The 26,679-nt window shown below is 35.7% G+C and overlaps 1 protein-coding gene across 1 annotated transcript in view; it reads left to right on the top strand.

The window, feature by feature from the left end:
* The window catches only part of DMTF1 (cyclin D binding myb like transcription factor 1), a 43,670-nt gene that overhangs the window by 4,286 nt on the left and 12,705 nt on the right, over positions 1 to 26,679 (top strand). The window contains 10 exon segments of the mRNA XM_036864429.1: positions 5,639 to 5,759; positions 6,096 to 6,164; positions 6,936 to 7,052; positions 7,981 to 8,103; positions 12,965 to 13,059; positions 17,391 to 17,505; positions 18,435 to 18,511; positions 23,508 to 23,665; positions 24,798 to 24,830; positions 25,725 to 25,834. Of these exon segments, the coding sequence (XP_036720324.1) occupies positions 6,944 to 7,052; positions 7,981 to 8,103; positions 12,965 to 13,059; positions 17,391 to 17,505; positions 18,435 to 18,511; positions 23,508 to 23,665; positions 24,798 to 24,830; positions 25,725 to 25,834 (820 nt within the window). The 5' untranslated portion in view covers positions 5,639 to 5,759; positions 6,096 to 6,164; positions 6,936 to 6,943.

The raw sequence follows: 26,679 nt of genomic DNA, 5'->3' as shown, positions 1-26,679 counted from the left end.
CAGGGGCTACTCTTCGTTGCGGTGCGCGGGCTTCTCACTGCGGTGGCTTCTCTTGTTGCAGAGCACGACCTCTAGGCACGCGGGCTTCAGTAGTTGTGGTACACGGGCTTAGTTGCTCCATGGCATGTGGGATCTTCCCAGACCGGGAATTGAACCCGTGTCCCCTACATTGGCAGGCGATTCTTAACCACTGCACCACCAGGGAAGTCCAGGAATTTGTTACCTATTCTCTTCCACTAAGACTTTCTATTTAGCAGAGTTTTCATTCTTTCAAAATAAAAATATTCCAAAACATATCTTTCAGATTTTTTATTGTATGTTACTAAGCAAATTCCCTTATAAGCATTTCCTAAGGCGTTAGTTACGTACCACCTAAGGTATGGTAGTGGCCAATATGGAGTCTATAATAGCAAGACCTTGAAAACAAAAATGTTCAGTAATAGGTTAATGGTTAGATAAGTTTAGGTACCGTGTACCCATTTAAAGTGCTATGGAAGAATAACTAGTAATATCGGAAAATGCTCCCCATAAAGTTAAGTGCAAAAAAAAAGTTATAAAGGATGTGACAGTATGATCGCAGTATCGTAAAAACAATTAAAAATAGATAGGTATGTTGCTATATGGCTGAAAGGTTTGGAAGATTATCACCAAAAAAAAAAGGAAAATGAGTAATTTTCTTATTATATTGGGGCAGGAAAAAAGACATCTGAAAACTAAATGTGTCCTTACTGTCTTATTAGTTGAATTATGCCAAAAACTTTGCGTCAGCTAGTGTTTTTCCGTCTTTGCCTCATCCAATAAAATTCTGGTGCTTTATGTTCTGTAGCTTGCTTGATTTCCCCTTATAAAACTATTTTATAATACTGAATGTTTTTCACACCATGTAGTCTCATCCCACCTTGCAATGAAGAATCACATCTTCAAGCATCAAGCGTCAGCAAGTGCTCTGTGCTTCTCATGATCTCTAATAATAGAATCTACCCTTCCCCATTTGTACTAGTCCTGTGCTTGGGAACCAGTAAACATCTATCTACAGAAACTAGTCCCAAAACCAGGAAGAAATGCCACTTTTCTTGGTTCGATCTAGTTTTTAGAAGATTATGACACTTAGTTGCCTGGTAAACCAGGACGATTATGTAGACTCAATTGATGGAAATACCAGTTTAAGATAATCTAATGAATAAAAACTTTACATCAATACTGGAATGAAGTAGAATAAAGGATTCATGTCTTTAAAGTCTATGTTAAGTAACAGATCCAAGAGTAGTAGGTTTTTTGGTTCTACATTGAGTAGGGTCATCTTGTTCATTGGGAGCTATAAATGTAAACAAATACATTTCTCATTTAAATGTGAGTATATATAAGTACTGTATTATAACTGTCCTGTACCACATTTCAGGTATTCTTTTCTTGATTTCACTAAGGTATTATTAAGATATCCACCAAATGATGGAAACGTGCCAGAATGCCATTTCACCAATTAAAATGGCTGTTAAAAATTTTTCCTTTCATGTTCCACTTCTAGTTGGTTAAAAAAAAATAGTGCATATGGTATAACCCATTTGAGAGAAAGAAAGGAAGATCTAAATAGGCTGATGGTGGACTTGGCTGATGGTGGACTTCCCTGGTGGTCCAGTCGTTAAGATTCTGCTCTTCCAGTGCAGGAGCCGCGGGTTGATCCCTGGTAGGGGAACTAAGATCCCACATGCCTCGTGGTGTGGCCTAAATAAATAAATATGTAGATTGTCTTTAAAAAATGTTTAAAAAAAAAACAGGCTGATGGTGTGTATTTATTTGCCCCAAAGGGAACCAAAATATTGATGTTAGAATTGGCGATCTTCTTGATATATTTCCCTATTAAACCAAATGGGGAATGGGTTTTGAAGTTAAGCATAGTTTCATGTATAATGAATTACAGTACAAGGCCCTAAATTACTCAACTTTGTACCTTACTATCATAAGTTGATTTATTTACCAACATTTTTCAGTTACTCTAATAATCATATTAAAATACAGACGTACTCTTCCTATAAATAACGGCTGTCTTGACGCTACCATAGATCTTCTCACTCTGCTTACTTTGAGAGCTAAACCTTGTAAAAGACCTGTTTTGTATTGCCTTCCGTACTTCCAATTCTCTGTATTCCAGCAGGTCAGCAGTGTTCTACTTATTGCCAAATCAAGTAGTCACTTCTCCATCTTATCCTCTCAACAGTATTTAAGTCAGCTACTTAATGCTCCTTGAAAAACACTCTCAAGCCTTTTAAGTAACATCTCTTAGTTTTCCTCCTGTATCCCTGGCTGGTCCTTCTCAGTCTCCTTTCCTTGTTTGTGCATTGCTTGACTTCTGCTTCAGAACTCTAGGCTGTCTTCTCTAACTTCTCTAGGTGATCTTATCTTTAAAAACAATTTGCATGCCACTAACTCAAATTTACGGGTCTAATCCCTGCCTTTTGAATTCCAGCTTCCAACTGGCAACTTGACATCTTCATTTGGGTGCCGTATATCTTAACTTGTTGATGTTAACTGTAATAAAAATATTTAATAAATATCTTCTAGTGCCCCAAAACTCAGTCAGTTATTCAAGCCAAAAGTCTAGGAACCATCTTGAAATAGCTCCTCATCTCTTAATCTACTTTCAGCAAATCCTGTCAACACTACCTCCAAAATAAATCCTCTGTCCAGGCTCTTTCCTTTGATTTCTGCCACCTATTCCAAATGACTATCATCTCTTGGACAGCTGCTTGTTTCATGACTTAATCCCTTATCCATTCTCCATATTGCAGTCTGAATGGTCTTTTCAAAATGTAAATTATATTTCCCAATTTAAAACAGTCCAAGGATTTATAAGCCCTTGTGAGATGTGCCCCAGTCTTTTTCTCCAGCCTTAAATTCAGCTACTCTCCCTCTTGCTCAGAAGCCTCTGCCATAGTGGCTTTCTTTTTTAATCCCCTCCTGCCAGGCCAAATCAGGTCCCACCTTGGGGACTTTGCTATTAATCTGTTGGCTGGCTTACAGTACTTGCTGTTGAAGCAATATAAAGTGGCCATTAGGGTAAGCTTCCCTATTTGTAGTATGATGCTATTTCTGTTAAAAAGTGTATGTAGCAGGGAGGAATATATTGACATATATGAGTAAAATAACTGGAAGGAGGCATGAGAAATTGACAGCATTGTTTACCTCCAGGCAGGGGTCTAGGGAACTAGAGTGGAAAGTAGGCTTTACCTTTTGAATTTTGAACCATGTAAATGTGTTACCTTAAAAAGTAAATTAAAAATAAAATTAGGTGAGTTTCTTAAATATTAATAAATCCAGACTGTGTAGCTCTAAGTACAAGAGGGGAAAAACCCCAGGAAGGTAAGTCAAGAGCTTATCTTTGGGGATTAAAAATAAAGTAGCCACTATATCCCAGTGCCTAGAGAGTCCCTGGCACATTGCGCGTGTGATATATATTTGTTGATTGAACAGATATGCTAGTTAATTTGCAAAGCAGTGTAGAAGCATTTACTCATCTCTAACATGAATTATCAGACTTTTTAAAATGAACCTAGATTCCTGATTTAAAGCTAGTACACTGCATGGGATCAACCTCTAACCCCAGTACAGATTATCAAGAATGAAATACTCTCATCTAGCTATTTCAGACTCCTTTTTCCTTGTATCTTACCTTAAGATACCTTTCCTTGTATCTTACCATATTTTCTCAAATCCACCTTTATTTTCTCTTTTTCCCAAAGTTTTAGATTAATTTGGGTCCTAAGATGACAGTCATTAAATTGCTAAACCAGTAACGTTTTGTACCTATCAAATGAGGAGTTGTGCTGGTTTTTTTTTTTTTTGCTTTGTTGTTTCTTTTTAAACAAAAATACTAGTGGCAGGGTATTTTTATTTACTACCAGGAGTAGAGTTTACACCTCAGTGGTTGGAATATAAATTTGTACATCCTTTCTGGAAAACAGACTGCAGCATGATTTAAGAGATTATTTTGTTGTATTCTTTGATCTAATAATTTTCAGTAATTAATATTGTTTAAGGAAATAGTGTATGAATGTTTCAGTGTTTTACGGAAATGAAAAATTGGGAAGAATGTAAATGTCCAGTTATAGGCTATTTGTTGGATAATGTCATGTTTTTTATGCAGTGGAAGTTTTAAACAATACAGAAAACTTCAGTTAAATACCTAGCTTGGTTTCCTTCACATGTTTCAATGTGAATGAACTCTGAAATGCAGGATATAAAATTGCTTCTCCAGTATAGTCTCATACACAAACACACACACATCAACAAGAGTGAAGTATGATTTTGGCAAGTTTATGGGTGGTTTTAACTTCTTTTTTCTTTTTTTTTTTTTTTTTTTTTTTTTTTAATATTTTACTCTTTTTTTTTTTTTTTTGTAATTCTTTGTTTATTTTTTTTTTTGGCTGTGTTGGGTCTTCGTTTCTGTGCGAGGGCTTTCTCCAGTTGCGGCAAGCGGGGGCCACTCTTCATCGCGGTGCGCGGGCCTCTCATTATCGCGGCCTCTCTTGTTGCGGAGCACAAGCTCCAGACGCGCAGGCTCAGTAGTTGTGGGTCACGGGCCTAGTTGCTCCGCGGCATGTGGGATCTTCCCAGACCAGGGCTCGAACCCGTGTCCCCTGCCTTGGCAGGCAGATTCTCAGCCACTGCGCCACCAGGGAAGCCCTTTTTTCTTTTTTTAACATTTCATTTCTCCATCTTCTGCAGTAGGTATTACTTTACAAACCAGCTTTTGAACTTTTTAATGGATTCTGAAGTGAGAACAACATGAAATCTTATTAAATGACTGGATGTTTCTCTAGCAGGGTCTGTACCTGTTGCACTGCAGACTTACTTATATACAGCATTTCTCAAAGATACCCATCCTAGAGAGGAGTTCTAATTAGAATACTGCAAAAATGAGAATTTTAATCATTGGTTTTTGCTGAAACATCCCCTTGAACCTTAAATCTTACTGTGCTTTTTAATTTTCGGTTGATCCTTTGGGATGAAGATGAGAAGTTTATTGAAAGAAACCTTTAAAAATCAAATCATTTCAGATTTTGTAAGTTTCACAATACATTCAAAAGCTTTCTTGTAATTTATGTTTTCTGGCCTGATTGTTTAGGATTCCTTTTTTCCCCACAGATCCCTGGGCAGAGCTGTTAACAGATATTATATAGTTTCTAATGCTTTAAGATGAAATATGGTACTACATTTAAAGAGAGATGTTAATTGTTATAAAGAAAAATATAGTTACTGGTAATATTTGTGGTATTGTTGGTTGGTATACACCCTAGGTCACGTTACATGTACCCAGGTCTACAGTTCATAGAACCACTGGTGTAATTCAACCTATTTTTTCCGAGAAAGTTTGACTGCCGGATGAGGGGCAACTTGGACTGAGAAACTGCCTCTAAACTGACTTAGTAGGCATAGGATCCCATCATTTCTGCCCTTCACTGGAGAATTCTTTTAGAGGCTGATTTCCAAAAGGTCTCCTTACAGAAGAATTCTGGTTTTGTCCTTCCTCTTCTAGTTGAGACGTCACAGAGGCTTGAGGCTAGATTGTCATCAGCATACTGCTAGCACACAGTTGTTTGTTCTCAGTAAGCCTTATTGTATAATGCTGTTACTTTTTCAGTGTTGCAGAGGTAGGAACATGGAGGAGAAACAATCTGGATAACATGAAAGTGATGCTGGTGGCTAAGGGAAGGCAACTCGATTCTGTGGGAAGGGCTATAGCTGATCCATCTGTTTTCTAGGTAAGCATTCCTTTGTTCCAGGGACCTTACCTCATGATTTGCAAATTTTAGTCATAACTAAATCATGACCCCCACTTATCTTTAATTGGGGAATGGCATCTTTACCATTGTAAAATGAATGATGTCCTTTTAAAATAGTAATTTGTACAGTAGAACTTGAGTGAATCAGTAGATCTTCACCATGTAAATGTTAATAGTTCTTAAGTTTTTCTGCTAAGGGAAAATGCATTTGTGTAAATGGCAAATATATGTACAGACTAATATCTTGTATATAGCAACCAAATAAATATTGAATGATTAATACACATCAAGGCTTATGTCCTCTGTATTATTTAGTTGGTAAAAAAGTATGTGGACAAGACCAAAATTGAGTATTGAGGCAAGAACTTCATTGAACATTACAAGGTAAGCCCGAAGACTTCAAGCAGGCCATTGATTACAATTCAGGGCATTTCCCCCTGTCAGCCATGAGAGACTGTATTCGAAGTGCTGCTTATTCAGTCTGTCTGAACAAAAGGAAAATTATATATGTGTAAAATAGCAGGTAAAGGCACTTCAAGCAAAATCCAGTTCTCTATTTCAAAAGAAGACCTAGATCCATATCTATTAGGGAAACAGTTTGGTCAATGACAGATATATGTACTTGTTCAATATTATGAAGAAAACAGCAGGAAGAATTATTTAGTGTTCCTGTTTTTCAGATAATAATAGAGCTTAAATACTTGTAAACAGTGTTTTAGAGAAGTAATTCTTAGATTAAGAGAAAAGTTGTGATGGATCTTCTGGTAAAGAATCAGGAGTTAAACACCTATTTGAATATATCAAAGCTGTCAATAAAAAATAACTAAAAAGTGGTGTGAGTTTTTGCTGATATGACAGACAACTTGGAACAGGTTGTCTTTCATTGGATGTGGTAAAAACAACTCTTAAAAAAGTAAATGCTGTAGGTTTTTAATTAATCATCACATTTAGATTCTTGCAGATTATTACAGCTAATTCTAAATAATTGGTATAAACTTTTGAAAAAAAGTTTTGAAACCTGAAGCATCATTGCAGTTTCACATAAAGAATACTATAGGCAGATACAAATTGGGGGGGCGGGGTTCTGTGGGCTACTTTATGTTCATACTTGGAAATAATTTTTTAAACCCTAATCTGAAACCTGTTCTTATACAGATTTGAGTATGAGCACAGTTGAAGAGGATTCTGACACAGTAACAGTAGAAACTGTGAACTCTGTGACTTTGACTCGGGACGCAGACGGGAACCTCATTCTTCACTGCCCTCAGAATGGTAGGAGAACCTGCTGACATAATTGTATTGGGTTGGCCAAAAAGTTCGTTCGAGTTTTTCCGTAAGATGTTACGGAGAAACCCAAATGAACGAACTTTTTGGAAGTTTTTTTTAATTCACTCACAGTATAGGAAGTTGTTTTTTTTTTAATAAGCTTCCCATGGTTTTTAGAAGATAGTTCAGGTTCTTTAATTTGGCACATAGGCCTCCCATCATCTCAGCTTTCCTTGCAGCCTCATTTCCTGCCACATTTCATGTATCGGTATTCCAGCAGTTCACAGCTATTTTTATATTCCTAACATACTTTAAGCTTCTCGGACCTCAGTATGACTGCATGTATTACTCCTACTGCCAGTAATAATCATTTTCCCCTGGCTTCTGTTTCTTTTTGAAGTTTAAGACACCTTTTCTAGAAACCTCCCTTCACCTCCAGTCTAAATTAAATGCCTGTGTGCTCATATAACAGCCTCTTCATTCCACCTTCATAGTTCTTATTACATCATCTTGAAATTGTTAGTTTAGTCATCTCCTACACTGTACTATGAGCTCCTTGACAGTCAGGGTATCTCTTATTGTTCTGTTTCTCAAACTTAGCTAATGGTAGGCATTCAGTGAATGTTGTGAGTGAATTAAATAACCGACCCTTGTCTTTACGTGTGAAATATTTGGAAAGCCAGGTAGTCAACAGCACAAAAGTGTGATGTTTTAAAAAGTGGCACCTTTGTTCATAGTTCCTTGTCATAAGAATAAGAGCTGAGGTGCTGCAGTAGGCGTAGAGAGGGCAGTGCGTCTCACTTGCACGACTGGCTTTTGTTGACATAGCGAATCAGTAAGAAGATTATTTTACAGTCATTACTTGTTGAAGATTTTGTTTTCTCCTTGTTGGTTTGAAGATTTTGAGATTTTTGTTTTTGTTTTGTTTCATTAGAAGCTGATGAAATAGACTCAGAAGATAGTACTGAACCTCCACATAAAAGGCTTTGTCTGTCTTCTGAGGATGATCAAAGTATTGATGATTCCACTCCTTGCATATCAGTTGTTGCACTTCCACGTAAGTCACTGAGTATTAACATAGTTTCCTTCTGAATCAAAATTTAGATTCCAAGAGATTAAATTGGCATTTCAAGGTAGACTTGGACCCATTATTTTTCTCCTCTTAGTCCAAAAAACCTCCTTTTAACCAGCACTTAATGAGTGCTTATTTATGTGCCAGGCATGGCTCTGAATACTTTTACATATATTGCCTAGTTTAATCTCGCAACCTTTTTTTTTAATTGCCCCCCACTCCTGAGAGCCTTTTTAGACATTTTTTTCATGATCATGCTCTCCCCCATGAAATTGTAATACCACAAATATACTGTTGTTGTTTTTAATGTAATATATATATATATGTGTCCTTGCTTTCTTAATAAAGAGAATAAGATCTTTTCACCTCCTCCCAAGAAGCATATTCACCCTCATTGAGAAAGCACTCTCTAGAGTGTTCCCTGTGTTATAAATGGGAAAACTAAGGTATAGAGAGGTGTAGTAACTTGTCTAAGGTCGTACCCAGGCATTCCGGTTCTTGTAGTTTATGTTCTTTTCATGTGGTATATGGCTAGATGGAAGTTAGACCGAAGCCTAATAAGTTTATTCTCATTAAGAAAGTTCTTAAGGGACTTCCCTGGCGACCCCGTGGTTAAGACTCTGTGTTTCCACTGCTGGGGGCACGGGTTCGATCCCTGCTCGGGGAACTAAGATCCCACATGCCGCACAGTGCGACCAGAAAAAAAAAACCCAAAACAAAGAAAGTCCTTAAAATGTTTATATTCCAAGATCATTTAGAGTAGACTGGTTTCTAAGAAGATGTAGTATTTTGGGTGGAATACTGTTGGTGAAAGACTACAACCCACCAACTGTAATGTTAAATTATATTTCTGGTTTGTTTAGCAAAGAATATGGAATCCTGTTGAACTGTGGTGGCCCTCCAAAGCTGGAGTAGATATCTTAGTCCTTGGCGATGGGGTTGGGGCACAGGGCTGTTGGGGGCACTCTCTGCACAAAGGAGGGTCTTGGCATATCCACGAACTTTTATTTTGCACTCAGCATCAAGCAAGATCACATCATCATCTAGTGGAAGAAAACTAAGACTAGGTTTTCATTGTGGAAAATCATGTCTTCATAAGCAGATATGTACTCTGTATTTGGAGTTAATTGCTTATTGAATTGAGCAGAAAAGAAACCATATTATATAAGTTTACTATGAGACTTTGTTGAAAAATGGTGTTAATGTTAATATTGCTAATATTGCTTCCACTTGTGGAATATGCAAGCATAATGTATTTCTAATTAAATGATCTTTCCTTCTAATGATGATTCATATGATTTTTAAAACTCTCTCCTAATTTGACTATTATTATGTTATGACTCAATTTTAGAACATGATTAGCCTATCTGTACAAATACAATCCTATATAGACATTTTCTAAGCTAGAATTTTTTTAATTCAGATACAACTGACATTAACATTATATTAGTTTCAGGTGTACATAATGATTTGGTATATGTATACCAAATCATTATGCATATGTATATATTGCAAAATGTTCAGCACAATAAGTCTAGTAATGTCCTTCACCACACAGTTATCAATACAGTTGTTTTTCCTGTGATAAGAACTTTTAAGATCTACTGTCGTAACAACTTTCAAATATACGGTACAGTATTATTAACTGTAGTCACCATGCTGAACAGTACATTCACAGGTTATAAAATAAAGTAAAAATATTTAATTAAGCCAGAATTTTTGATTATTTTAATGTAAATTTTGACTGGTTAACTGATTTGGTTAGAGTGCCTTGAACATTATTGTAGGTTTGAACTACACGATATTTTGTTCTATTTTATGGTGTGTTGACATAAAAGCACATGAGCTGTTTGATGTTGGGTCATAGCATCACCAAAGAGGACATTCTGAAGCCTAATTTACAATAAGACTGAATTTATGAAGAGTGACTTGAAGTTCCCTGGATTTGTAAAAAGTATGTTGATAAAATCAACTTAGGAAAGTTTCTGCATTTAAAAAAAGTCACACAAAAGCATGAAGTCCTGTATCCATCACCATCATCTGGGACTGATTAAATGCACGAGTAATTTATGCTGGACTTCATGGAGATGAATATTAGTTTTAATGATTTAATTTTAATATTCAGGTTTTCTTTACATGCTTTATAAAACTGATAAAAAGTTATCTGTCTGAGCCTTAAAAGTTCTCTTAACTCTCATGTTAATCAGTGTAGATAACTTACCACTTCTTTTTGCAATCATCTACACACATTTATTCCATTACCTATTCATTGTTAAAACTCTTGGTGATTATTCGTTTAGAGGATTGTTGGAGTTACTAAGCCTCTGATTCCTTTTGTTCTTCACACGGCCTCATTTGTCATTCCCATACCACTCTTGCTATTGCATATTAACTGGAGTCTATTTGTAATCTACTTCAGATTTTGTTTTCCTACCACTAATTCCTATCTTCCAAATTACTTCCTCTCATACTTTTGCGATCCTTTGCCCCACTGGGACCCATTGACCTTACCACTTTTAAATGATTCCTTCTTCACTCCTATCCTTGTTTCCTCCTTACTTAGTTTCAGTTTTCATGGTTAATCATTATAATCATTGTCTTGCATTTACCCTCAGATCCTTTTTTCCTCCCCTCACTTCATCATTCTTTGATGAAACCACAACCCTGGTTCAATTTGTCTGCCTATTTATGTCTATACTGGTACAGCTAACTGAAAGAGATTGGAGAAAAACAGCACAAGTAAGCTGACCAGTCTCACTTTAAATTTATGATCATTAACTTGAAATGGACTCTTAATGTTGCCTGCCAGTCATACCATACTTATCTAGTGTTCTTTCTCCCACTGTAAGATGACTGTTTAATACATTCTGAAATCTCCAATACTTCTTCCACCTTTTTCACTCTCAACTGATAGCCTTGCTTCCTACTTAGAAAATTTAAGTGGCCAGAAAATAATTTCTGTAAGTTTCCACTACCATAGATACACACTGACTTGTATCTATGTCCATATATTCTGTCATTTCACCCAGCTAAGGCCAACCCTTCAGTGTACTAGATCCCACCCCTTTTGTCTACTCAAAGACATAGTTGTAGCAATTCTTTCCTTTCTCCTCTGAATCATCAATTTTTCATTCTCTATTGGATTATTCCCATCAACGTTTATAAACATACTATAATTTCTTCTTCAAAACGTCCTGTTAGCCCACTTTGGGCTCCCATCCAATTTCTCTCCTTCCCTTCAGAGCAGAGTTCCTTGGAAGAATTGCCTATCCTTGCCTCCGTTTCTTCTTCCCTTGTTCTGTAAGCCCACTCCAGTCAGTCTTTCACCTCTATCACTACACCAGAACTGTTCTCCCCATGTCTCCAGACACTTTCTTTTTTTTCTTCTTCTTTTCTTCTTTTTAGTTTTTTCCAGAGACTTTCTTGTTGCTAAATCCAATGGTGATTTTTTTAGTCTTTGTCTTACTTGATCTGCCGACAATTTTCAACAATTTTGTCACTCCCTTCTCCCTGAAACATTTTGTCACTTGGCTTCCAGGGAAGACATTTCTCTAGTTTTCTCTCTGTCCATTCCTTCTTAGTCTCTTACGCTGACTTGTCCACATCTCCCCAACCTCTGAATGTGGAGTGCCCCAGGACTCAGTTCTTAGATTGCTTCTCTTTTCCATTTTTACTCACTCCCTAGAATTCATGGTTTTAAGTCCTGTCTCTGGTAATGACTCCCAGATTTATTCCAGTCCAGACTTCTCTTGACTCTAGAGGTTTAGTGGCTATCTCAAACGAATATGTTTAAATCTGAGCTCCTGAAACGTCCTACATTTTTAAACTTGCTTCTTCTGCAATCTTCCCCATCTCATTAATGGCAGGTACATTCTTCCAGTAGCTCAGATAAAAAACTTTAATTCCATCGTTGACTTTTCACTTTCATATTTGGTTTATCCGCACATCCTATTGGCTCTACCATCAAAATGTATCCACAATTTGAACTACTTCTTATCACCCTCACTTGCCTTCACTCTAGTCCAAGCCACTGACCTCTCTTATCTAGATTATTGAATTAGCTTCTTCACTGATTTCCTTCCAGCCTGTGCTGCCCTTCAGGCTATTTTCCCCTTAGCAGCCAGAGTGATCCTGTTAAAATAAAACTCAGTTTATATCACTCCCCTACTCTAAATCTTCCAATGGTCAACCCATTGGAAGAGAGTTAAAGCCAAAGTCTTTACGGTGGTCTGTGAGTCCCCACATAGTATCTTGTTTGGTCTGCTCTGGCCAGCTACACTGTCCTCCTTGCTGTTCCTATGAACAATCTAGGCAGGCCCTCATCTCAGAGCCTTTTTGCACTTGGCTTTCCATCTGCCTGAAGTGCTTTTCCTCAGTATACCTGCATGATATATGATATATGGACTTTATGGATAAAGTCCAAGTGTTGGTGACTTTTCCTGCCCTGCTATCTAAAATTCAAACACTCTCCCCAACTCCCAACACATTTCCTTTCATGCTTTATTTTTTCTCCTTAATACTTCTCCAGCATAATATCCTGTTCATTTTGTATCTTCCCCCCTAGGCTATAAGTGCTGTGAAGACAGAATTTTTGTTTTTTTGTTTATTGTTGCCGAGAGCAATGCCTAGCATGTATTAGGTGCACAGTAGATATTTGTTAAGCAAATATATGTATATGAATGTATACACACACACACACACACACACACACATATATATGTGTGGATATATTGGCAAGGAATATGTTAAGAAATTAGATGATCACATACTTGTTCCTTGGGTATATTTTTAAATAATTAGAACTTGCCATTATTATTCTGGAGTTGAACTGTTCTTTTTCTTGAAGTTTCAGAAAATGATCAGAGCTTTGAGGTGACCATGACTGCAACCACAGAGGTGGCAGATGATGAGATTACTGAGGGAACTGTGACACAGATCCAGGTATAGTAAGTCTTTTTACTGGATACAAGAAGAGTATCCTTTACACATACCTTAGGTGATAAAATGATGAGAATACATTCTGTCTGACAAAAGAGCAACCACAGAACAGAGGTTGGACTTATTCATTCAGGTTTCCAGTCCCCACGTATGTGAGTCTCAGAATTGTAAGCAATGATAGAATTTTAAAATTTATTCCCTGTAGAGTGGTTCACATCTGTTGAAGCAGATGATGCATGGGCATTCTTTATCCACTTGGAGTGATCTCATCTGAGCTGTTAAATAACTTTAAATTTTATCTACCAGTTATATATGCTATTGATTGGGATATAAAACTTTTTAAGATAAGTTTTACCCAGCAGTTATCTGTAGTGACAGATTTAGAACGGCTCCATGTATTCTCTGCCCTAATGTGAATGAAAGCTGGTTATTTCAAATAGATTTTAATTATAACAGTTGTAGTTAAGGTAGTTCCTTTTGTGCCTGTAGGACTAGATACATTTTACCGCATGTTAAGAGGTTAAGTAATAATTAGCCCTTTTTCCTACATGAACTTCTTTATTTGTCTCATGACTTATTTCTGCCAAAAGTAATCAGAAGTCTTTGCTGTCTTCAGTAACCAACAGCTTAAATATATTTTACTTGTAAGTTTATTTCTGGCTGATTGTCCTTTCTTTTTACTAGCTGTCCTTTTGCTTCATCTCTTCATTTAATAAAATACTTCTAAGTAGACAGTAGACATTGTACCATTATTTTTCGTATGTGAAGCATCACAGTGACCCTTCAGTTAAGAAGTAAAGTAGTTACAAGTTGATATGTAACATCAGGGACTAAGGACATCTCAGGTAGGTGTACTGTGAATGGTTTGCAGTGGGGAGCTTCAGAGTGGTTCCAGAATGACAGGATTTCCAGAGAAGCAAGTCTCCAAAATGCTTCAAACAGCTTTGAGCCAGGCTGGAGATCTCATAATCTACCCTTGGGTTTCAGTGGGAATTTGGACAGAAATTTTCTTCTAAACCCTCAGAAATAATAGGGCACATTCTTTCTTCAAAATGGGTCTTGTCAAATTCACTTCAGATTCAAAGACTATGTAGTCTCACTTCCATTCCATTTTTAGCACATTGAAAATAACTATATACATATGTGTGATTTGGTTTACAACCTAGCTATTATAAGGTTAAGCAGTAGCAGTGCTAGTTAGACAAGTTATATGGTTTTGTTTGGATTATTTCTGAAGACTTAATGAATTACAATTTAATATTAACCTCTTGGTTTGTTATTACCATTTTAATGAACAAAATAATTAATAATTTCTGAATTTTTTTAATAAGATTAATATTAGGTTGGGAGTGAAAGTCAGCACAGTTAGATGTTCAGAAATAGTGTGCTTTTTGCTGTGCCCTTTTGTGTCAATCTAGGTGTAGTTATTTCACGTAGTTGAGTAGCTAATGCCCCTTCCCTCATTCCACTGGTGGGATGAGCTTGAAAAACAATTAGAAACTAAAAACATTCCCAATGTATGTAGTACTTTGTGGTTGCAAGAGGTATTTAGTGAATGAAATACTTATTTTTAGATTTCTAAGCCTGTATATATTACAGATAGGAAACCCTACAACCAACTCAAAAAAGCTTCATTTAGAAAGCAACAGCATGCTAATAAAGCCTGAGTAACTTTAAAAGATTTATGTATAAAGTAGCGAAAAATGGGGGTAAAATACTATAAAATTTATTACTATTTACTATACTAAAATACTTATTACTAAACTTATTACTAAGTATAGATAGATAGCCTTTCAGGTACCTAAGTCTCCTTCTATACTCACTTTTACTGACAGTGCTGAATATTACTGCTAAAATTTAATAATTATTTACTTCATTTCCTGGCTTTTCATGTTTAACATTATATGGTTTAAGTAATAATTGTAAGTCTTCTTCAGAAAAATTTGAGCCATAAAGCATAAAGTGTTTGCCCAAAGACAGTGATTAATTGGCATGACAGATTTCTTTGTGAGATTCATAGAGTGGGCTTTGCTGTATATTTAGACTCACTTTGGAAAATGGTGATTTTATTCTTTTAACGAACTAATTAATATAAGAGATCATCTCAGGATATTTTCTACATTACATTTCTTAAAAGTAGGTATTATATGTATCAAGGTCTTTTGATAGGTCTCTGTATTGCCCTTGATGAATAACTCCTGTGTCAAATCTTACAGAATTGTGATCTTCATAATATAAGAGGCCTTGGATATCATCTGTCTAGTCTGTCTCAATTCTCAGCTTTATAAAGTCCTCTTAATCTTTAAAAGAAAAAGATCTAAAATGTATGATGCATAAATACAGGGTTATAAAACTTTTCATGTTTGTTCCAGTGATGTCTAGCTTTTGCCTATGGTTTTAAAAAACAACATTTTTATAAATACAAAATATTCATTACCACCAAATATAAAAATAAAGTAGGTGACAGTAGAGGCATGGCTTTTCTCCTCATTGTGCTTTGATTGTTCATGGACAATTTCTCTGTTTTTGAAGTGAGATGGGTTTCATATCTTCTTGAAAGTAGAGATCCAGTTTCTGCCTACTCAAAAAACAGTTCAAACTTTGTTAGGACTTACCTCCAGAAAGTGACATAGGTTAGTAGTTGATCCAATCCAGAGACAAAACTGGGTTGAGTGGTCACTAGGCATGCGACTCTCCCCTTATCCTGGTCTGCCTGTAATAGGTTCATACCTGATATGGTAGCACTGTTGCTAAATCTTCTTCACTTACACTATAGCTCTCTTTAGCCCAAGGCCAAGTCTCTTAAAAACAGCTTTGTTCCTGCAGAATTTGCTGGATTAGGTATGTCCTTAATTGAAAATGTATCTGGTGGCTTCCCTGGTGGCGCAGTGGTTGAGAATCTGCCTGCTAATGCAGGGGACACGGGTTTGAGCCCTGGTCTGGGAAGATCCCACATGCCACGGAGCAGCTGGGCCCGTGAGCCACAACTACTGAGCCTGCGCATCTGGAGCCTGTGCCCCGCAACGGGAGGGGCCGCGATAGTGAAAGGCCCGCGCACCTCGATGAAGAGCGGTCCCCGCACCGCAATGAAGAGTGGCCCCCACTTGCCGCGACTAGAGAAAGCCCTCGCACGAACCGAAGACCCAACACAGCCAAAAATAAATAAATAAATAAATAAAGTAGCTATAAAATTAAAAAAAAAAAAAAAAAAGAAAATGTACCTGGTGAGCTTCCCTGGTGGCGCAGTGGTTGAGAATCCGCCTGCCAATGCAGGGGACGGGTTCGAGCCCTGGTCCGGGAAGATCCCACATGCCGCGGAGCAACTAAGCCCGTGCGCCACAACTACTGAGCCTGGGCTCTAGAGCCCACATGCCACAACTACTGAAGCCTGTGCGCCTAGAGCCCATGCTTTGCAACAAGAGAAGCCACCGCAATGAGAAGTCCACGCACAACAACGAAGAGTAGCCCCTGCTTGCCACAACTAGAAAAAGCCCGTGCACAGCAACGAAGACCCAGCACAGCGAAAAATAAATAAAATACATAAATTTTTTAAAAAACAAAAGAAAATGTACCTGGTGATAGCTTCATAAATATACTGAAAGCCACTGAATTGTATACTTTACAGGGTGAATTTTATGATGTGTGAATTGTATCTCAATAAAGCTTATTTTTTAACTACACATTTCTCATGCAGACTGTTTTACTACAATAATAATAGAAAGTAGTACCATATAGTTCTTTGAAAGAAGGTACATTAAGGAGGGTAGGAATCAGCTCTAGAGGTTGGCTAAAACAAAGTTGTCAGTAAACAATAAGCAGATCATGATTTTGCAGTAACATCTTTTGAGTTAGCCTGTTAATCCTTTAGATTTAACAACAGATTACATTACAGATGACTATATATTTAGGTAGCAAACTACCTGTGAGGATATTAATAATCATGACATCAACCCCAGCATTTTCATTTTATTTTATATGTGAGTTTGTTTTACATATATAAACATACAAATGGCTTTGAGTATCCTGTACTGTATTAATTTAAATGCTTAATGGAATCTTAGCCAATATTCTCTAAAATTCAAGCTGCTAGTACTGACTTACTTGCTTAAATGAAGGTCATATTTTGTTAATGCAGATAATTTTGTTTTCATACTGTCTTATTAAAAGAGCAAGAAAATATTTGTCTTTATAAATTCAATATAATTTTATTATATCTAAAACAAATGGATTTCACATTATTAGAGTTTTATAGTGCTTAGCATTACAAACAAAGATGAATCAGGTTGGGTATTAAATCAGGCTGCTACTTTTTTTTTCTCTTTTACCTTTTCAAGATTCTACAGAATGAGCAACTAGATGACATATCTCCCTTGGGTAATGAGGAGGTTTCAGCAGTTAGCCAAGCATGGTTTACAACTAAAGAAGATAAGGATTCTCTAACTAACAAAGGTAAGAGATACTGTGAATTTTAGTGTCCAGCGGAAAAAATGGACGTTAAGAAGAGCTTGTAGTCATAAGGATTCTGAGTTGGGCCTTCATAATTATGGTTGAGTAGTTACAGTAATTGAGCCTTTTCTAATTAAATTTGGCTCTGAATGGGACCATGAAACCAATATTCATTTTTCAATAATTGATCATTAGTTCTCTGATATGAAGTAGGTTATAAACAGATGCACAGTGGTGTCATTTAAAAGACAATTCAGTTATTGCTTATGGGACTGGGAAGTCAAGCCTTTTTTCAAAGTTCTGCTACTAACTTTGGTCTGATAAGTGGCTTAGAGGTTTAAAGTAATGGTGTTTATAGTGCTGCTGTGCTCCTAAGGATTGCTAGGAAGTTACTGCAACAAAGTGGAGGTTGTGTATATGCCACTCTGAAGTAAGGAAAGGAAACAAAAAGTATGTAAATTGATTGTTTTCAACCACTGTACAGTAAGTACTCATTAAGAATAAATTATTCACTTCACCCACTGTACAGTAAGTACTCATTAAGAATAAATTATTCACTTGGTATCCAATATATTATGTTTACCTTGTCCTAGAATCTTTTATACATGTTTTTTGCCCATAAAATTTATTTTTCACTGGAGAAATTTTTCAGAAAGTTTTGAGGGTGATTTGGCTTTTGTACTTGTAAGTCCTATACTGCTGAAAGGATAAGAGATGTAACTAAGAGGAAGTGATATTTTTTATGAATCTTTTACTTATCATTATCTCTATTTAGTAGGGTCAAATGTATTCTTTCTTAAAAACCAGAGGTCACAAAAGCAACTTTACCTGGGGATTTTTCAGATTTCAGATGAGTGAGACATTAAATTAGCTACATTTTATTCCTCTCAAGGAATAATATTTTCTATAGCATTACTTGTTTTCTTTTAAAGGACATAAATGGAAGCAGGGGATGTGGTCCAAGGAAGAAATTGATATTTTGATGAACAATATTGAACGCTATTTGAAGGTATCTTATGGCATATTTTTTTGTTTCACTAATTTTTTCATCGCCAATTGCAAAAAATATCAAAGCAGCGTATTGTATATAGTACTTAGGAGCTTTTCAGTAATTAAGTAATGGATGACTGGCTAATATGTTGTAGATTAATAATTCTCAGTTGTATGATTACAGTATATTTTTAAGCACATTTTGAATTCTCAGTTTAAAATAGCTTTATTGCTTTAGTTAATACCCTGAAGTTTAGACAAAATTTTAATAGCCTCTCAGAATCTTAAAGCCCCATCTTTTCAAGCAACCTATAAATTAAGGTTTAAATTTATGTTGTATAAAGTCTAAGATATGCATCTTCTTTGAATGAGTTTATGACATCACACTAGTCTTTCCCCTTTAAAAAAAAACTTTAGTTCATTTTCATATTCAGGCTTATATCCTGTTACCTTAGTCATCCTCTTCATTAAATGTCTGATGAGAACAGAATTTTTGAAGCACTAGAAATGTGAATTGCTTTAACAAATAGTGTTGGCCTTCAAATGCCTGCCAACAGTCCATGTGGAAATTCTGAAAACAGGTGAAGAATGATATAAGGCTCTGTACCCTGTGAGTGATAACATGTTGTTAATTCTGCATGAGAACAAAGAAGGAAGAGTTTATTCTCAGGGTTAGGACAGTTATGGAAAATATTTGGAAGAGCAGGATTTGAGCTGAGTTTTAAAGAAAGGGGTGGGAGTTAGGGGTAGAATAGGGCTGGAGGGAACAGCATAAGTAAATGATGAGCGTCAGGGATTCAGAGTTCAAACCCAGAGTATGTTAAATTAACCGCTTTAACCCGAACCAAGATAATTAGCTTCTAGAACTTGGGCTTTGAAGTCCAGACCAAAGAATTAGAATTCTATCCTATAAGAAATGAGAAGAACTGGTAACTCAGTTTAGGGAGAGTTCGGTCGGGTAGATCTGTGCTCTTCTCAAGGAAATCTTTCCAGAGACTTGCTGACCATCCCAGTAATGGAGTTATGTTCAAATAGTGCATGTTTGAAATGGAGACCATTACCATTGTTTGGGAATGGGAAGTGTACAGAGTTTATTTAACTATTCTCCTCTTGTTTGATACTTAGGTTATGTACAATTTTTTACTATTTTAAATACACTGCAGCCTAGAATGTCCATGTTCTTAAGCTTAATTTTAAGCTGCACTCCTCCCTAAACTACACTTTATAAATTATAAAGAGTAAAAAACTTTAATTCTTTATTAGTGAAGAAAGATCCTTCCCACCAAGCTAATTGTTTTAAGAGAAACAGAAATATAGTGACCATTGAAATGTATCTAGAAGTGTATTAAAAGTTGTCCACTGATCACAAACACTTAAGTTAAAATTTGAAAAATGCTACAGGTTTAGATAAGGCAGCAACGGATTGGTAAAAACACTGAATTTGGGGAATTAAGAAGCTGGTTTCTTGTGTAGGAGATTGGAGTAGATGATTTCCAAGGACTCTTTCAGCTTTATGATTAAGACTTTTAGATACCCATTTCAGGTGACCAGGTGAGAGTAGTAAGGACTTTACGATAGTTGAAATAGAATTGGCAGGGAAAGGCAGATAAGCAAGTAGTCTCTAAGGAAGCCTGGTGACTGAATATTGGTGAAGAAGGAAAATGAGGAGTGGGAATAATTAAGGGTTTTTTAAAAATTGAAGATGTTTGGGAGAATGATGATAGAATTGTCAGAAATAGGAAATGTCCATAAAGATATACTGATCTTGGGAAAAGCTAATTTGTTTGATTTTGATTTTTGACTGTGATTTTCATTATGTGGTGCTCTTACAGGAACATTGTGGAGCTATTTTTAAACCAATTAATTAGGTATCATATATTCCATATTTTGGGTAAAAGGATAAGGTATTGTCACAAGCAACAAGAAAAAAAAGGGCAGAAAAATCTTTTCATCTCACTGTAATATCATCCCACAACACAGTGCCTTGCATGTAGGTACTTGTAAATATTTAAGTTTGTTTGCAGAATTGAAAATGCGAAAACAACTTTAGAAAAGATTCTAAATTTTTAAAGTTTTTACTGTGAAATTTAATACATTCAGAAGAGTGTTTAAAATGCATATCAGTGTAATTTTACCTGTTTTGAAATTTACGTAAGTTGATTGATTCTCTGGGTATTCTGTAACTGGCTTCTTTTGTTCAATATTGTGATTTGGAGACCCATCCCCTGTTGATTTTTTTTTTTTTAGCTTTCATCATACAAATATATATACCATAAGTTACACGTTCCACAGTTAATGGTCATTTGGGTTCTTTTTAGTTTTTTGCTATTAATTTGTACAAATCTTTTGGGTGTAAATGGTATTTTATTATGTGTTTGATTTTTATTTCTCTGATTACATATTTTTATATGCTTGTTGGCCATTTGTGTTTCCTCTTTGAAATTCCTGTTTGTGTCTTTTATCAGTTTTTTCTGTGGGGTGGTTTATCTTTTTAATTTCTGTGACGTTCTTAATGTATGCTGGATACTAATGGTTTTTTGGTTGTGTTACAGATATCTTGCCCCATTTAGTGGCCTGTCTTTTCCTTCTCTCTAGGTATCATTTGATGAAAGAAGATTCTTAATTCCAGTGTCAAAATTATCATCTTTTTACTTCTGTGTTTTTGCATGCTTGTTTAAGAAATCTTCCCCTGCCTCAAGGGCATAAAGATATTCTCACATATATAGTTTTGCCTTTCACACTGATTTTTTTCCTATGGGTATGAGATAGGGTTTCAATGTTATTGTGGGTTGTGGTTGTTTTTGTTTTGTTTTGTATGGATGATAATTGTCCCAGCATCATTAGGGAATGTCAGTCTTTTCCCAGTCTACGATATCCATTCTGTCCTACTCAAACTTCCACAGATGTTTCTAGGTTTTCTAATTTGTTCTTAGGTTCAGTTTCATACCTGCACCAGTACAGCTCTGTCTTCAGAAGTCCCAATACCTGACGGGGCAGGTCTCTTCATGAGTGTCTTGGCTGTTCTTGGCCCTTTGCTCTTCCATTATAAATTTAGAATCAACCTGCAAAGAATGAAAAACTGTTGGAATTTTTATTGGGACTACATTGAATCTGAATCAATTTGAAGGGAATTAACATCTTTGTAATATTCTGACTTCCTCTTGAAGAACATTTTATAGCTCTCCGTTTTAATTAGTTCCTCTTTAATGTCAGTTGATAGTTTTATGTTTCCTCCTTAAAGGAATTGCATAACTTGCCTAAGATTTAGTCTTAATGCTTTTTTAATTTTGATGCTATTATTAGTGGGAATTTTTAAAGATTTTTTATGAGCTTTGTCTAGAAATACAAATGACTTCATTGATTTTGTAACCAGCATTCTTGCTAAGTACTCTTAAATAATTTTTGATTATAGATGTTTGGGTTTCTACATATATAACATCTGTAAATGATTCTTTTCTAATCTTTATGCTTTTTTAAAATTGGGGTATAATTGATGTACAATATTATATAAGTTTCAGGTGTACATAGTGATTTACAATATTTAAAGGTTATACTCTGTTTATAATTATTACAGTCTTTATGCTTTTTGAATGTTGGATTTTATGATTGCTCTTTCCATACCTATTGAGATTTTACTTTTTTTTCCATAAATCTCATGTGATTAATTGCTAATTTTTCTGAAATTAATACAAACTCATATTCCTGGAGTAAGCTTACTTTTTGCATTGATTATTAACGTTTTTATACATTACTGAGTTCAGTGTGCTAAAATATTTTGAGGATTTGGGGGATCGATTTTAATGAATGAGCTTGGCCCGGAAGATCTTTTCTGAAACTCCCCTTGTCTGGTTTTGCTATTGAGATTATGCTAGCCTAATCAAATGAGTGGGGAATTGTCCCCGCTTTTTATCTTTTTTTTTTTTTTTTAAATAAATTTATCTATTTTTATTTTTGGCTGCATTGGGTCTTCGTTGCTGTGCGTGGGCTTTCTCTAGTTGCAGCGAGCGGGGGCTACTCTTCGTTGTGGTGCTCATTGCGTTGGCTTCTCTTGTTGCCGAGCACGGGCTCTAGGTGCGCAGGCTTCAGTAGTTGTGGCACGTGGGCTCAGTAGTTGTGGCTCACAGGCTCTAGAACGCTGGCTCAGTAGTTGTGGCGCACGGGCTTAGTTGCTCTGCGGCATGTGGGATCTTCCCAGACCAGGGCTCGAACCCATGTCCTTGCTTTGGCAGGTGGACTCCCAACCACTGCGCCACCAGGGAAGTCCCACCCCCTTTTTATCTTTAGGATAGTTTAAAATCAGAATTATGTTTCTCTTAATTGTTTGGTAGGATTTACTTGTAAAGTCATCTTGGCCTGGTGTTTTCATTGTGGGAAAATTATTAATAACTGATTAAATTTTCTTCATGGTCTGTGTTTATTAGATTTTCTTTCTCTTCCTGAGTCAGTTGGTAAGTTGACTTTTTCTAGGAATTCATACATTTATATAAGTTTTCAAATTTATTGCCATAAAATTTTCACAATGTTCAACTATCTAATCTCTGTAGCATCTCTCCTTAGGTGCCATTTTTCATCTCTAATATAGTTTTGTCCTTTTTTTTTTTTTTTTTAAGTTTTGCCATAAGTTTATCTTTTTGTTTTTATTTAGTCTCATGGATCTTTTCAAAGAACCAATTTTTAGCATTGCTCATCCTTTCTATTCTTGATTTGATTATATTAATTTTGTTTTTATGATTTCTTCCTTTTCTACTTTCTTTAGATTTAATTTTTTGTAATTTTAAAAGGGGTTGGCAGGACTTTACTGAATTATATACAACTTATTTTTGGAACATTTAAGTATCATTGTATTATCTCTTGCAGCATTTTAAAGTCTATATTTGACTTATTAATGAATTATCAATATGTTATTTTTCTAAATGCCATTGATGATTTTAACATAAAAAAACTTTTAAAAAGCATAGTATATCCATATGCATTTTATCAGAAATCCCTAAATCAAAGAAATGTAACCCATTTAGGCACGCGGAATAAAAGATGCTACAGAAATCATCTTTGAGATGTCAAAAGACGAAAGAAAAGATTTCTACAGGACTATAGCATGGGGTCTGAACCGGCCTTTGTTTGCAGTTTATAGAAGAGTGCTTCGCATGTATGATGACAGAAACCATGTGGGAAAGTATGAAAACTTGTAATGCTGCATGTTTTCTTGTAATTTAGGGGTAATATTTAAGGAACTATTTTTTTAAATAAAATTATGATCAAAGCCTTAATTGAAGATAGTTATGAATTACTGTTGAGTGATGTTAGTATTTTTATTGTCCAGGTCCATGTTGTAAATACGGTGAAACCTCATTACAATAAGGCCTCTTTTAGAAATTAGAATCTAAATTACTTTATATAGGTTTAAGACCTAGCTGACTTAATACATCAAAGTCTGCTTTGTAGTAAAGTAACATTATAAAAAGTATAGTAGTGGTTAAAGATTTAGGAAGTATAAAAAGAACTCTAAATTCATTGGTAACATTTTTCCTGTTCATTTCTATAGTATAACATTTCCTAGGTCAGTGACTTTTTTTTTTTTTTTTTTTTTTTTTAATAAAACCAGAGTAGAAAATAGCTAAATTTCTGGATATAATGCGTGGATTTCTGTTATCGGTAACATCTGTGGGAAGCCATCATATCTTCAATGCAATGATAATATGGTGTTGTTGACATATTTTAAATTTCTCTTTGGGAGTTTTAGGTGGTAGTAGTGTGGCTTACTAGATACTGCTTTTAAAAAGAACATTGCATTGGCTATATTGAGTACTTACCCACTAAAAAGAAAGCCTTTACATGGAGCAAGAATATGTCAGTTGTCCATGCATGGGTAGAGAAAATAAAGAGAACTTAAAATTTTTCAGTGACTTGTGAGAATTGACCATAGATTTTCTTTTTAGCTCCAGTTTACCATGTCATCCATAAGTCTTTCAGAATAGCTATGATATTAGAGTACCTAAACCTAACTTGAAATAATGCAAGAGTTAGGCAGCATAAGAGAAAATATGTTTTAAATGTTGAATTTTTCCTAGAGAAAATTGTTACAGTGCTCACTTTTATTATAGCTTAAAGTATTTGTTGCGGTTTTTTTTAATAGAGGCATTAATTTTGATTTTTATTAATCTACTTTGAAATTGGTTACTTTAAAAATGTTATCAATATGCTAAGTGACTTAACATTTGGCTCCCTAAGTGAAATTCTGATTTTTATTAAGTTTGTTAGCATTCTTTGTTTTAATTGATCTTTTAAAAATTTCTTTAAATTTCTAGATACACACCTGAAGAAATTGAAAAGCTCAAGGAGTAAGTTTAACTTTCTTTTTTTCATTAGTTCTGATAGTTGTGTTTTAATTTTTTTAAATATTTTGTGTTTTCTAAAGTTTTACTTTGAAAATGTCAGGAGATTTTTGGTAGACTGGTATAATTTAATCCTCCTGTTAAGCATAGTTGACCATGTAAAGAACTTATCAAATCTATATCTGCACAGAGTAGCCATGTCCATACGTTGTCTTCTCTTGTTGTTAGTAACCAAATGAAATGTGTCCTTAGACCACTAATAGGGGTTACAGAAGAGATTAGATCACCATTCTTGGTGACCTGAAGACTAAGTCTGGGGAACTTACATACCAGGATCAAAACCAGGGTTGTGCTAATGGCTTAGTTTAGAATGGCGAGTTGGCAAATGTTTCACTGGCTATCTGGGCTGACTCTACCTTATACAGTCTTATTTTGCAGGAAACATAATTTGGGACCATAAAGTATGGGTTAATGGATTGTATGGATCATGAAAAAAAAAACCCGAAGGCTGATCCTGTTTATGATAATAAGGACTTGTGAAACTGTTTCAGGTGTCTGAGAAGAGCTTGTTAGGAGTGCTCAAAAGGGAAAAATCTGGGGATTGCCTGGGAGATTGTGTCAATAACCTGAGGGGAAATTTGGTCTTTTTTGAACACATATCCAAGTTACTTATTTCTTCTCTGACCCAGGAAAAAGGCAATTGCTGCCTGTTTTTTTTTCACCCACAGACAACTGTGGACCCCAAAAAAAGGCCACACTTTCAAACTTTGGCTCTCAAAGTATTGCTGCCCACAACTTCCAAACCAGTCAAATGGGAAGAAGAAGAATGAAGAATAAATGATGAAATTAAAAGGGAGAAAACAGTTGAACCAAATGCTGATTGGCAGACTCTTGTTTTAGGCTCCGGATAAAGCATGGCAATGACTGGGCAACAATAGGGGCGGCGCTAGGAAGGAGTGCCTCTTCTGTCAAAGATCGGTGCCGACTGATGAAGGACACTTGCAACACAGGTACTGTGAGTGCCACTGGTGTTTTTTGTCACCATTTGAGCCCCCTGCCCCTTCAGATACTGCTTTCTCTTCTGTTCTGGAAAGAGATTTGCCATTCATTGTAGTTGAGGTTTTATTTTCTAGTGTCCTTTTTCTTCAGATACACCCAACTAATCCTTTATTTTTGTGCTCTGTGTAGTAAGGTGATATTTTTCACAGGGACACATCTCCTCAGTTTCAAAGGTTTTATTTAGGTCTAGCATGTTTCCATTTTGTAGCAATTCAGAACTGCTCCAGTTGGGGAAGTAATTATTTTTAAGTCTAATAGGTACTTCTAAGGCATATATGTAGGAAGTAATTTTAATTTAAGCCCATCTAACTATTGAACTTATGTTGGACAGCTTATCAGCTCATATTTATGAAAAAACTGTAGTTCCAGGCAGGTCCCAACTTAGGAAGAAGCTGTGTGTTCCAGAGGTTGTATGTATTTTGCTTATTTCAAATTCAAAGTACATTTTCCATAGAAAAAACTCGTGATTGGTGTTTTCAGACCACAGATGCCCAGTCAATTCGTAATGTATACAGATGTACTAATTGATGATAGATACTGTTAAACCTAACCTTTATGACCAACAACAGTATTCAGGCTCCACCACCAACTCTCACTTACCTTTCTGAGCCTCAGTTTCCTCTATAAAATGAAGAAGTTAGAATAGATGATTTCATAGTTCCCTTTTTAGCTCTAATTTTTTCTGAAGGATCCATAATCTGTGCTCAGTCTTTCAATTAGAAAAATAGTTCTCAAGCTAGGCTTGAGCTTCCAGGGAATATAATTTTTGTCCTCACCCCCTACCCTGCTGAAGTGG

Source organism: Balaenoptera musculus, chromosome 9 (assembly GCF_009873245.2).
Source record: "Balaenoptera musculus isolate JJ_BM4_2016_0621 chromosome 9, mBalMus1.pri.v3, whole genome shotgun sequence".
Lineage (NCBI taxonomy): Eukaryota > Metazoa > Chordata > Mammalia > Artiodactyla > Balaenopteridae > Balaenoptera > Balaenoptera musculus.
This window is presented reverse-complemented; position numbering and strand designations above follow the sequence as displayed.